Source organism: Motacilla alba, chromosome 10, assembly GCF_015832195.1.
Source record: "Motacilla alba alba isolate MOTALB_02 chromosome 10, Motacilla_alba_V1.0_pri, whole genome shotgun sequence".
NCBI lineage: Eukaryota > Metazoa > Chordata > Aves > Passeriformes > Motacillidae > Motacilla > Motacilla alba.
Genome location: NC_052025.1, coordinates 6,725,264 through 6,739,177, shown reverse-complemented (window position 1 = coordinate 6,739,177; position 13,914 = coordinate 6,725,264). Strand labels below are relative to the sequence as shown.

The 13,914-nt window shown below is 38.6% G+C and overlaps 1 protein-coding gene across 8 annotated transcripts in view; it reads right to left on the bottom strand.

The window, feature by feature from the left end:
• Positions 1 to 13,914, bottom strand: part of SLTM (SAFB like transcription modulator) — a 29,856-nt gene that overhangs the window by 11,014 nt on the left and 4,928 nt on the right. For 2 of the 8 annotated variants that reach the window (XM_038147180.1, XM_038147182.1), the window contains exons 3-15: positions 11,166 to 11,239; positions 10,697 to 10,882; positions 10,180 to 10,227; positions 9,159 to 9,186; positions 7,348 to 7,816; positions 6,739 to 6,788; positions 4,465 to 4,583; positions 2,719 to 2,868; positions 2,518 to 2,627; positions 2,270 to 2,430; positions 1,856 to 1,947; positions 1,469 to 1,632; positions 217 to 391 (exon numbers count right to left, since the gene is read on the bottom strand). In XM_038147180.1, coding sequence (XP_038003108.1) covers positions 217 to 391; positions 1,469 to 1,632; positions 1,856 to 1,947; positions 2,270 to 2,430; positions 2,518 to 2,627; positions 2,719 to 2,868; positions 4,465 to 4,583; positions 6,739 to 6,788; positions 7,348 to 7,816; positions 9,159 to 9,186; positions 10,180 to 10,227; positions 10,697 to 10,882; positions 11,166 to 11,239 — 1,826 coding nt within the window. The remainder of the gene's footprint in view (positions 1 to 216; positions 392 to 1,468; positions 1,633 to 1,855; positions 1,948 to 2,269; positions 2,431 to 2,517; positions 2,628 to 2,718; positions 2,869 to 4,464; positions 4,584 to 6,738; positions 6,789 to 7,347; positions 7,817 to 9,158; positions 9,187 to 10,179; positions 10,228 to 10,696; positions 10,883 to 11,165; positions 11,240 to 13,914) is intronic. The other 6 variants (XM_038147183.1, XM_038147184.1, XM_038147181.1 and 3 more) reach the window with 4 other exon arrangements.

Here is a 13,914-nt window from a genome sequence, read left to right as displayed (position 1 = left end):
TAGCTGCTACAGCAGCAAGCATTTTACATCCAATTACTCCCAAGCAAACAAGATGAAGATTCCCGTTGTTGTACAATGTGAATTATGTAATGTTTGGCTGGGTTTTATGAAAGAAAAAGGACCGGGTAGAAGAGTGAAGAGCAAAATTCCCTGCAAGGGCAAACTGGGCCGTCCTCCAAAAAGCTCCTGCACAGTCCAGAGCACAGCTCTGCCCACCTGTTCAATCCGAACACGCTCTCTCTCCAAACGCTCCCGTTCCATCCTCTCCCTCTCCAGCTTCTGCCTCTCAATTTCGAGTCGCTCCCTTTCCCTCTGCAGGCACTCTTCTCGCTCGTGCATTATCCGGATCCGTTCTCGCTCGCGCCGCTCTCGCTCCGCAATTTCTCTTCGCCTGAAGAAAAAAAAAAAGTAGCAGAAATTCATCTGGAAAGTTCTGTCACCCAAAACTAACATCACCTCAGGCAGAGACATTCAAAAATTAATTCAGAGTAAGCTCTTCACAGAAGTCCTTGCAACAGAAGTCTACTCCTTTCAGCCCCAAGTAGCCAAAGTGGTTTCAGCTTATCTAGAGAACATTAGCAGAGAACTGATAGGAGAAGTTATTTCAAGAATCATTTCTTGATGTATTTGATTCTTTATTTGGAATTCTCATTTGTCACGTGGCACACAGTAACAACAGTATTCAGTAGCCAAGAATGTGATTGGATCTAAAAAATAAAGGCTATTTTAGCTCTTATCTTCTTCAAGCTAACAAAACATTTACTTAAGAGTTTTCTGTCCAAAAAGTAAGACAGACGGCCGATTGTGACCACTCTGAGTTGCACTGGTCAGTAGACTCATGAACAGCTTCATTTTGCTTTCTTCTTTTTACCTCCCATAATACAGCCTAGAGGAAGCACAAAAGGCATTTTCTCCTTTAAGCTTTATGCTTGCTGGGAATTCCTTTGTTTATGAATTGTTTCCCTTTGTTTTGGGAAACCCAGTTAACAACACAGCTCATTTAACTGCTCTTTGCAAGCTTTTGGCCACATGAAAGCAGCAGAATGGAACAGTATAGCCATTTGGTCCTTCTATTTAAAGGGTCAAGATTGTATTATGCTTGATTTGTCATTCAGACACACAACATTCTCAGTTTGAAAACAAACAAGCAAATACCAAACACTACTTTTGGCCCTGTCTCCTAGTCTACTTCTCACCTTTCCAAAAAGAAAACTGGCATGCAGTAACACTTATGAGATACACCCCCCACTGTGACAAACTCTAAGCTGTGTGTGTACATATATAGCTATGAAAAGATTACAAAAAGTTTTGGAGTTTGTTAATTCCCATAAAGATACTGTTAGGTAGAGTCCCAGACTTTAACATCTGGTTAGAAGGCTCGACAGAATGCATTCTGATTAGATTTCTAAATATAGTATTTGATCAATTAACGTATACAATAGCCTTTAGCAAAAAGTTGAATTACTACCTTCGCAGTTCAACAGCTCGTCGTATCCTTTCCAATCGAACCATGTGCTCTCGCAATCTCTGTTCCTTCATCTTTTCAAAAGGCAAGATATCCTTTCTACCCCTGTATTCCCTGAATTTCACTTTCTCTTGAATAATACGCTCTTTGTTCCTCAATATCTGTGGCTATAGATAGAGATTACAATGGTTATTTCAGAAGTCTCATTCATTTAGGGAGATTTCTGGATGCTACGTTCAAGTACGATTAATGACTTAGCAATCCCAAAGCATACAAAGCTTCTATCTAAGCTCAACAGTTAGCAATAGTTTATTGACTCCTCAGTACAAATATCAACTGCAAGGCAGGATCAAATCAGATAAGGATTGCAGCAAATCTATAGATACTTACTTTATCAAACCTTCCCCTTCTAACTGTCCTAGTGTGGCCTTGGTCTCCTTTTGTTTGGTCTAAAACTACAACTTGACCTGGGCTTTTACCACCTAGTGAAGGGGGGAAACAAAAAAAAAAAAAAAATAAAAGAAGGTTTAAAAACACACACAGAACTATCTCTATTTGCCTATTAAAAATTCTTCTTAGTGAAATTTCTAAATCTCTGAAGTGAACTGGTACTGGTAGGAGAAGCATACCAGCACGTGCCTGTAATTAAATATTAGTATAAAGTATGGAAGTAATCAATGTGTTACTGGAGTCTAAAAAAGAACAGTTGTTTAATTGTCTGGTTTCCAGTAAGAGCAAGAACATGCCCCCAAGACAAATCAGACACACAGATTCAACAGGAGGAAATATGGCTATATGGCATACTTATTCTTTTCTTTTCTTCAGTTTTTTTAGTGGATTCTTGATTAGGGCCACTTGTTCCATTATCACTCTTCTCATCTTTACCTTCTGTTTTCTTGGTTTCTTTACTTTCTTTTTTTTCAGATTTCTCTGATTTCTTTTCTTCTTTTTTGGTTGACGGAGTTCTTATTAAGAAAAAGAACACAAAAATCCAATGAGGGAAATTCAGCTTAGAGGATTGTCACAATTTTAGAAGATGTGAAATTCCTTACTTGCTGGCTTTGTCACTTGATGCAGTCTTCTTATCTCCTATGCTCCTACCCGAACTAGATTTCTCATCACTTTCCTTCTTCAATTCTTTTTTGGAGGGATCACCTTTCACCTATTTTTTTTTTTCAAAAGCAAATAGGTTAATACAGATTCTTATAAAAGATGGTCTATTTTGGGAAAAGTCTTCATGCTATGAAACCTACTTTCTCCACAGAGATCTGCTGTCCGTGGAGCTCTGTGCGGTGCAGGTGTGCGATACACCTGGCCACTTCTGTGCTAGAGGACATTGTTACTATGCCGTAGCATTTTGCCCCTGGGCTTCGTGCATTTGTGACCACCTTTGCACCAAGTACCTATGCAAACAGGAAGAATTCAGGTTCTGAGAGAGACATTTCTAAGGAAGGCATAGTATTCCCAGTAAGATTTTTACCCTAGTATTTAAGAAAACAAAACAAATTCACCCCAACCCCCCCAATTCACCAGCAACATAACTCCCACCCCACTAGAAAGATTGACTGACCCTGCCAAATTCTGAAAAGCTTTGAGAACTTTATCCCAACTTGTACATCAAGGCATATTAATGCTTGCATCCTGTTGTGACCAGCCACCTCCTCATGCCCATTGTCTAAACGCTTCTCTTCAGTTATTGTCAAAATTATTCACAGAAACGCCACTGACCTGAATTTGATGGCTCATCTCTGACAGATGAACCCCCACAAAAAAAGTCAGCAGCTGCCAATCAATGGCAGGAAGGTATAAGCAGTATTACATAGTGACTTAATAAGGGAGCCAACTCTTCAAAGTCATCTAGCAAGTGTGTCAGTTAAGCCATTTTAGCAGCCAGCTCTGACATCTGCTTCTTGAGAAGGTATTAACCTTTGTGCTCCTCCTTGCTAGAATTTCTATGGCTACTGGAGCCAGTCTTTTTGCCATAGTCATGCTCTAAAGGCCACAATTATCTTTCTAGCTGTCATCAGTTTTATCTTTTTAGCTGTCTAGACTATCATGGTACAGTCATGAAATATTTCCCAATCAATTTTAAAACTGGGAAGCTACATAAATATAAGTACCAACCAGCTTTACAGTGAAAACAGCCAAGTAGCTGGAAGTTTCAACAAAATATACTCTCTGGAGTCCACGCTTGTGAATGCATTAAATAAAATCACCTACTAAATTCATTGAAAACATCAGATATGCCATAATCAATACATATATTTGTTAAAACCTGAGCACTGTAACTATCAAGTTCCCAAGATACAATAATGCCATACCTGTACAGACTGACACAAACACTACAAATTCACATAGCTATCAGCAACTCCTTTGGGAAAATGAGAACCCTGGGTTTAGAAGACTGCTTAGCTTTCAAGATTTCCACGTTGTTCTATGGAATTTGTATGTTTCAATTAACCAAAATTGGGAAAACAGACTTAATTTAGGCAGACTTTAAAAAAAATCTTGAAGTCACGGAAAGCGTCCCTAAAGGATCGTACAATAAACGTGACATCTTATCACCAGTTCTCCCCATTCGTAAGCCTTCAGAACACATTTTAAAAACAGTCTCCCAAAGCAGGATGTTCCATAAGCACTATTTGTATTACAGTATTATCAGTTAGTACACTACCTTGCACTCATGGTTAAATACAGTTGCTACAAATGAACATAGCCATCATTATTTTAAAAGCCAGCCCTGACCAGAATAGTCAAGTATTTGTGAAATTTCTTTTGTATTTATCTTACCTCCACAGGAAGAAAAACTTCTTATAAAATGAACATATGACTCTTCCTGTAAGCATACACTCTTACTGCTGCAATATGGGGCTTTAGATTGCACTGGTCAGACATTTCCTCTCAAACCTTTATTTAAATCAAATATTTATTTCTGTAACTGAATAGAGGAGGGGGAATAGACACACACCACACACATGGCATCACACCCCATAAAATACCTTTCCATATTTGCCAAAGAGATTTTTCAAGTCAGCAGCTTTTGTGTTGGAAGACAGTCCGCTAACCCAGAGGTTTCTAGTTGAACTTCCACTGCTACCACTAACACTGCTCGCGCTTCCTGAAACAAGTTTTACAAACAGCCAAAACATTAAGGAGACAGAGGTACCATGAATATTTTACTAAAGTGTTGCCGAAAAGAGAAACTTAGCTTGTTACCTCTAAGTAATAGTTTATCTGGTTACCTTTCTTGAAAAGACTTCTATAGAAAAAAAAAATAGGCCTTAAGATTTCATTTATTTAACCAGGTATTGAGACCAACAGTTTGGTTAGTTTGTACCAAAAGGACAGACAGAAAAATAATCTTGGTTAAAGGCATGCTTTACTCCTCATTTGGGTATGTACATTTACCTTCAATATCTGGCTCTTATCATTAGCTACCATCCATAAAAATGGGGTTTTTTTGCATCCAGTATTTGCTCTCCATCATGATGTCTGTACACTGCTCAAGTTACCAGAGAGAGCAGAAAGGCAAATACAGGGGACTTGGATAATCCCAGCCTCCAGAATCATGTGGTCAATTTCCACAACTTCTTGAAGTATCGGCTTCATCCAGAGCAGTTTTTTAAAAATACTACTGGATGTAGAACTAGATACAACCCACCAAAATTATTTCCCACATACTAAATAAAAGCTGGAAAAACACCGTGTGCCTTAAATACTCCCCTCACCCCATATATTAGGTATTTTTGCAACAACACAGCAATAAGAACTCAAAAGAGATTACATGAATCTCATTCCCAGTATCTTTCAGTCTTCAGTTATGTAGTTCAGATTGTAGTTGTTTGCTGCTAAATAAATGAACTGCTTTGGGATATGTTAAACTGTAGCCAGTCCTACAGGAAACACCAGAACTGGTCTCCATCTTGACAGCTGGAAAATCTGGTGACATGCACAGCTTTAAAAGGTAATTTTACCATCTTGAGAAAAAAAGGATAGCTTTGTTTCTTCAATGCATCAAGATTAATTAAGAGCAAAAGGCAACATCCCAGTTATGGTCATACTAAGGTTATCTTGATATTAGTTTAGATATCGAAGGAAGAAATTCTTCCCTGTGGGCCCTGGCACAGGTTGCCCACAGAGGCTGTGGCTGCCCCATCCCTGGAAGTGTCCACGGCCAGGACAAGGCTTGGAGCAACCTGGCATAGTGGAAGGTGTCCCTGCCCACAGCAGGGCATTGGAACGAGATGATCTTTAAGGTCCCTTCCAACCCATAACACTCTGTGGTTCTGTGATACACTCAGACCACCAATAAATACCATTAATCAGCCACTATCCTGGCTTTGGCTGTGTATGTTAAGAAAGCCTTAAAACAGTTACTATCACAGTTAGCACATATGCTACATAAATGAAGACAGAGCAAATCTGCTTTCAGTTTCATTGTCAGCATGTAACTGTCATGAAAAGACATCTACAGAAGACCCAATTATGTCTGCCACAAAAATTTCCTCTCAAATTCATTTATCAGGTAGTTTCATTCGTTCCTTAGTGTTATGCCAGAGATTCTGTGACAAAGGTTTTTGGCAGAAAGGCAGCAGGTAAAATAAGGAGACACATGAGCTCAATGAACAAATGCATTTGTTCAACCATGAAGCACCAGATAAGTGGTGACATTACTGTGCTCTTGAGCTCCACTCTTCAAATTTGTAATTGCAATACAGCGTTTTATGGAAACAAGTGGAAACTCAAAGGCAAAAAAATAGGTTCAAATTTAATACCTTAAAGAGCCACAAGTGCAATTTTGCAAGCTGGCATCTCAGCTATAGTACTTGTTTGAGAGTTCAGTTTATTTAAAAATGAGCTAGAATTACAAACAAGACAAAAAATTTAACTGGCATTACATTTAAGTACTTGCAATTATTTTTTGTTTCTTTTGCTGTAAGTTACAGCAGACTTATCTGAAAATTATAGCTTCTCATCAAAACAAAGATTTGGGAAACGTTAAATGAATTTGCTCCCAAAAGTATTTTGCAATAGAAGACTGTATTTTCATCAAGTCTTTAGAATGAGTATTTTTGATCTTATGACAAACCTGGCATAAGAAGAAAAAAAAAATATATGGACACATACATATAGCAAATGACTACTGTATCTCTAGCATAATTTAATAGAGATGGCTGAGTTCAATCATATAAGCCATTTTATTATGTGGCAAGCATTTCTCAATCAGGAAAGCATTTAGGTCAAGAAATACTACTCTAATTCATAATAGTTACCTTTATCATCCTTTGATGTTGTCTTGCTTTCTTTAGATTCCTTAGTAGAGCTAGAGAAGCAAATTAAAAAAATCAGAAGAAAGTTGAAACTACAGAATTTGGTGTTGCATTTTATACTACTAACACTAACAGACAAGTTAACATTTCAAAAAATAAAAATGAAAAAGGGCCAGACTGTATATTTGAACAAATGATTCCCTTATGGATTCTTGCACTGATTTTCCCCAAGATGCCTGAAGATCTAGATTTTCTGACAACTCTATTCAGTGGACATATGGCAATCTTCTCCAGATTTCAGGACGGGGACTTGACTTCATTTTGTGTTCTTAGAACTGATAGCTGTTCATTACCATCATCACAAGGACATTTAAAAAATCGTCAATTGGAAAAAAATAAATAAATGCTGACAATTCGACAATGCAATCAGTAGGACATAGTGTCTTATACGAAGATCTTGAATTTTAAAAGTAACTTATGGCGGTCAAAAAACCTACAGGCAGGAGCATAGGATACTAATTATAAGATTCTTGCTGCTACCCCCTTAATGTAGAGTGATCTTATTGAATGCTGGTACTCAGTATCGTAAAGAACTGACATAGAAAAACAAACCTCTTTGCTTGACCAGAGGCCCCAGTAGACGAGGGACCTTTCTTCAAAGTATCCTTTTCTTTGTCTCCAGATTCTGCTTTCTTTGAACTTTCTCTGGCTTCCTTCTTGACGGGATCACCCTTCACGCAGTCTTCCTTCTTACCATCTTTATGGTTCTCAGTCACCTCATAGTCCTTGCTTTCCTTCTCCAGGCTCTGTGAAATGGTATCCTGCACATCCTTTGGCTTACTTGCTTCAGAATCTGTAATTTTCACATTTTTACCTGTTTCTAGGAGGTCATCACCATCAAAATCCAGAGTGATGGCATCTTCGGCCTGGATTGTAACCGATATGTTATCATCCTCAGCTTCTTTCACAGAGGTGTTAGCTTCCATCTCTTCATGAGCCGTGTGATCAGCCTCAGCTAGGCTTTCTTCTGAAGGAAGAGGTTTAGATACTTCTTGTGTACCATCACCAGAACCTGCTTTATCTAAGAGGATTTAACAGGAATAAATATGGCAAAACAAGAAGTTTAAACAATTTCATATGCATAAGCTAGAATAGGACCTAGAAAATACAAAGCCAGTTATTAGCACTGATGGAAGGTTAGAAAAAACACAAGGTGTATTAACACAAATATAAATCCTTTACCCAGGATCACTTATTCTTCATGGCAAAACACATTTTCTAGAGACAAATACCAAAACATTAGGAGGGAGAATATGATTCCATCCTGAAGATACCCGTTCTTCAGAAGAAGTATCCATTTTCCAGTTTAGGATTTAGCATTCCAGAAGAACATAGTTGCTTTGGATGTTCACAGTTTGATTTAATCTGTCTTTGAATCTTCCTGGTTCCAGAACTTCTAACCTTCCCAAATCCGAAAGAATTACAGTCTTGGAGAATTCCAGCCAGTCTTCCACGGCGGTGCTCGCTGTTCTTTTCCTTTCCAAGCAGTTGCTTGGCAGTCAAGGGAGTTGTACAAGGCTGCTGCAGAACATGGATGGGTGAGCCTTAATCCAGAGTTCGTAGACAAATGGTCTCAATCTTCATCCACTGGAAAGATTTTCCATCTCAGTCCCACAGAGACATCTCCAACTGTATTCTTGGATTTGCACAGACGAGACACTTCGGCCATGGGGTCCCTCGTAAACACGGAGTCTGTAGTTTTATCCTGTAGCTTCAGTAATGTGTTCGTTCCATCTTGTGTAAAGTGATGGTGTTCCATGTCCTTTCGAGTCCACAAAACGTAGAATCCTTATGACTTCTGTCCAGGAAGTTTGTTTGCCCAAATGCATTACATTCCTTCTATAGTTTCACTAATGAGCACAGCTTAAAAAATGGTAGCCACTCCACAGCTTTTCAAACGCTTGTTTTACCATCCTATGTACAACTGGTATTTCTAAGTGACAGTAAGCCAAGCATATGATGGTCCATACATTTGTGGGGTGCTCAACTTCAGTGTGTGAGTGCAGCATTTCACTCAACATCAGTTACTGCAGTGCAAGTTGGAGGCTTTGGCATCAACACTTACCGTGTGTTAAAATCAGTCCTTGAATACTATGGGGTTTATTAAGAATCATAGTATTGCAACTATGTTATACATCCACCACAGTAACTGATAAGTACTGTAATCAACTCTTAAGAGTAAAGTAACTCTTAGGAGTGAAATAAACTGACTGCAGTGATTCCAGGTGCTGAGCTCAATGAGGAGACAACTGATACTTAGTGCTGGAGATAAGCCTAGTATTAGTAGAAATTGAATGTTACAAGAGAAAGTTGCCTGCTCTACCAGAGTAAGACCTCTGAACTCTATTAAACTTTAGACATACCTTTCTCATTTTCTTCATCTTCCCCATCCTGCAAGAAAAGGAAGTCAACACTAAATGTCTCCTATTTTGACACTTTAAGCAGAACAGTTTGTCTTTTTCATAGAATTTCTGTTGTATGAAGGCAAATACTGAAATGAAAACCGTTCCAAAGATTATCCAGGAACCAAACTCATGCACCTCCCTTGTCAAATCACTAAAAATTGTTAAGAAACAACTTGGCATTTATCTGCAACACGTGCAGTTTGCAATTGGCTGGGACATGCAGATACTGTCTTACCCCCTCAACTCAATGGAACATTTCTAAACTATTCCATGTCTTACCAAAGCCTTTGGAATGGATGCCAAGCTGCTTATTACTGCTTTCAGAGAAATGCAAGCAGTCCATCATTAGCTTTAAAAGCTCAAGAGAGAAGTCAGAAACTAGGTAGCCTCCCTCCAGTAACTACTTAAAAATGAGACTCTGATTTTGATAGGTATTTACTTATTTCTCATTAGCTTTACAGAGCAAGAGATGCCATATGAGATGTCACTTTGCAGACACCAGTTCCATGTAACTCAGAATGAATTTCTGAACTTAGAGATATCAGATAGTAGTATTAACACCAAAAGGTATCCCTAAACAACAATGCCCCATTCCACACTCCCCACATTCTCCAAGGGCAAACTTCTACATTAAACAGAAGTTCTAAACTCCTGTACAGGCTGTACATACTACAACAGCATCCAGCACAGCCCTCTGATATGTTTTTAAGGGAGTGTGAAACGTATTCTTTGTGAAGTATATGCACTGAATACTCCTAAATTGTAGACATGAATTATGTCTTTAAATAGGTCAACGTACTTGGTATCACAATTATCTGCATTACTAAATATTTGAATGCAAGCTTCCCATATAGTTTACCTTTATAGTCATACATCATATGACTAACATGCATGCTGCAACAGAAAAGCCAGTCCAAAGTGAACTTTTCCAACTAAACAGACATGAAAATCAGCTTAACAGAACGGATTTAGAACTCACGTGGACAGCTGGAAAAGTATAATCTTCTATGTCTGGACCTTCATTTTCCTGTAGAAATAGAAAAGGGACAAGATAAGCAAGCTATTTACAAGACACTCAAACATTCAGAGGGGTCAAGAGATTCCATTAGATCAGTAAACATTTAAGTGGATACACACTCAACAGTGTGAACATCCACGAGCAGTTCTCCTGATGTAAAGAATCTGAACACTGAATTGAAAGGCACAAGTCACTGCTTGTACAAGGGAAAAGGATCACTTAGGAACTAACTTTATATGGACTCTGGTAGAATTTTATCAATCAGTGCCACATTTGTTTCAGGACTATTTAAGTACAAATCAAGGCAAATAGAAAGAAAAGAGTCAAGTAAAAGAAAAAGAAGTAAAAAGAAAAAACCCTATCTTTTAGAGTTAAGCAAGACAAACGGAAAAGCTAGTTCTAACTTCCTAGTAACAAACACTAAAAAAAAAAATGTACATTTTGCTGATAAAAATTCATGTAAAACATAGCCAAGTACCTGACTTTCAGAATCCTTCTCCACATCTTCTGTTGTCTCCACTGGCCCCAGGTCATGGTATCTTTTCTTTTCTGCAGATGGTAGTTCTTTGGAATTCAAGTTCTCATCTTCAACTGATTCTTTGAAGTCTTTCAATTCATCATTTCCGTCTTGATCACTTGCATCTTGAGTCTCCAATTCACTTTCCTTTTGGTGTGAACACAAATACTTAATATAACTAAAAGTATTAGCTTTATTCTAAAAAAATCACTGCTAGAATCAGTGTTTCACTGCTGGATTGGCATCTCACATGCACAATAAAATGTTTTAAAAACCCCTCAGCTTCATACCCTTGGGCATCACACTGTGAATACAGTAAAAACAATGCTCCAAATTTCCACATAAATTACAACAAAGAAAATGGAAGCTTTTTCATTAACTGAAGTAAAACACTGACCTTAAATACAAAATGGGAAAAGTTTTTACATACTTTTATTACCTTGACAAAGGAGTCCTCTTCCACTGAAGCATCACCAGTCAATTCATCAGCTTCCTGCTTTTTACCTGAAAAGATGGGATATGCTGTGGCTAGACCTGCTATGTAGAGCACACTTTTACTACTGATTATGTGTTTGGCCTTACTTTATTATTCTCTACTTGTTCTAGTTTAGCTGGATTGTTCACTATAATATAGCCCTCCAAAAACTGAGTAATTTTTAAGATGAGGGGATAAAATGTCAGCTGAATGAGAATGAACAATCAATACTGCTCAATAAACGAGTGGTTACATCTAAGTTAGTGATCTTAATACATACCCTTCTATGTTGAACGATAATGGAATTCAGGAGAACACTGAACCAGAAACGAAACATTTCCAGAATTACTGAGGTTAACTAGACATTATGACTTTGGAAAGGTCTTGCTTTAGAGGGTAACTAAAATCACTGAGAAATTAGGTTAGAACAAACCTCTAAAAGTCATCCAGTCCACCCAATTGTCTGCTGAAAATTACAGTGAAGTTCCAAGGACAATAGAATGTCTCAGGGCTTTATTTAGCTGCATCTTTGAATATCTACAAGCATGGCAATTACAGGCCTCTCCAAGCCACCTTCTTCGGTAGAGGATGAAGTGAGGCAGAAGAACTGAGTAGGTGCAGCACTTCTACTTTCTACATATGCTTTACAGTATTAAGGGCCTGATCCATTGAGGAATTCTGCTCTTCCAGCACAGGCACACTTTTCTCTATTAGAGATGTCTCTGTGGGGATGATGGCTAGACACAGTTCCCTTTGGAACCCACTGCATTTCCTCACTCTTCTGAAAAACAAGACCTACGAACACTAGACAGAAACATCTCCACACAAACACACCCTCTGAAGAACATTCGGTCTCTTTGATTCAGTCTATCAAAGATCAGGCTATGCAACAGTTTTCAGTAGCACAAGGTACAAAAGCAGCTCTGTTAGGAAGTGTCTTTACTGTATCTTCTACTGAAACTCAGTGTCAATTCAAATGTAAATGAGATGGCAGTCATAATTAGCACCTAATGCTTCATTTTTTGGCATAGAATCTTCCCTCCTCCCGTCAACCTCTAATGAATGGCTAAACCAATTTTATAGTTATTCCAAAGGAACATAAAAGAAAACCATAAGCCAAAGTTCAACACAGTATGGACATCTCTGCTAGCTGAAATACTCAAATTTTACAGCCATTAATTTCCGGGGTCTTTCACATGCAGTTCTTAAATGCACTTCAAAGCTGGAAAGTACTGAACTACAGGGCAAGAAGCAACACTATTGTTTTGGGTTTGCTTGGATTCCAGTTGCTTTTACTCATTTCCCTGAAAGGCAGCACTCTGACCATACTCCTACAAAAAGCACATTGCCGTTTTCAGTACAGGCACAGACTGATCTCCAGGAAAAGGCACATGGCAGAAGCTATTTCCGTGACTGCAAAACAGGAGATTTAAACTTTCAAATCTAAAGTCAGTGTCACTGATTTTACTTCGCTTAAAACAAACAAAAAACCCCCAAACACGCAAAAAGTCCTGGTTTATACTTGTAATGCAATAGATTTGTGAGATTTTGGTGCCAAAAGCCCCCTGCACAGGTATGCTAAGGGAAGCCAGCTCTTCTCAGGAAGAGGCCTCGCACTGGAAAGGCGAGTTCCTGATGTGCATCACAGCTGACGCCTGATACAAAGACTAACTCAAAATCTGTGCTAGCTTTTTATCTTTCTGTGATAAAATCTACAGATCCCAGATATCTTCAACACAAAAAGCAATGAGAAACAGCAAGGATTTCTACACACATTCCACTGCTTTTTATTTTAGCCGCTCACATTTCTGTTTGTTTGTTAAACCTGAAAGACCAAGTTTTTCCTGCATCCCAAATCCAGCTAAGCATACTCAGAGACAGGCAAGCACACAGGGCAGATGCCCAACACATTTAGCAACTCTCTAGCATTGACTGTCATGAAAGCTATTTAAATGATTTAATCATTCAAATCATTTTGCCTGAGGAGGTATGGCTGGTGGACTAGAAGCCAGACATTATAGGGAACAGAAAAGAAAATCAAACCAATGGCAAAGCTATCTCAAGTCGGCCCCACCATTATGCAATAGCAGCTAGAGAACTGTATTTTATTAACTAGTCCTCATCAAGAACAAGTTACAGCATTCAGTAATGAAGCTGTTATCTTTTATTTGCTACTAGATTAAGTAATGATTTCATTAGCCCTTCTATACCATGTCTGTTGTCTCTGTAGCAAGTCCCATTTACTCTGAGTACCAGAGGTGTTCCAAGGCATAAGGAAACCTGAACAATGACCTTCACTTTTCAGCTCCAAGCCAGAAAGTTTGCTCTCCCTCTCAAGTTCTGTGCTTCAGGTTACTTTCCTTCAGTTGGAGTTACACTATGCCACTCAAAAGTGGCATTTAAGGTTCTGATCCAGACGGTTTTCAGATGTTGGTACAGTAACTTGCCAAAAAGCCAGCATCCACAAAAAATTCAACAGTTGTCTGACTGACACTCATTTACAGTGGGCTGCTCAAAGGCACGCTTGGCTCTTAAATTCACATAACTAAAATCAGATTGCAACACACACCTTGCAGAAAACGACTGTTTCTCTGAACTTATTCAAGATGAGTGGTGACCCGATTGAAGGGTAAGTTAATAAACAGAGCCAGAGCAGCTGAACCTTCTGCAGACAAGAGGCACAGCTGGTCTCCGGTCACACAAG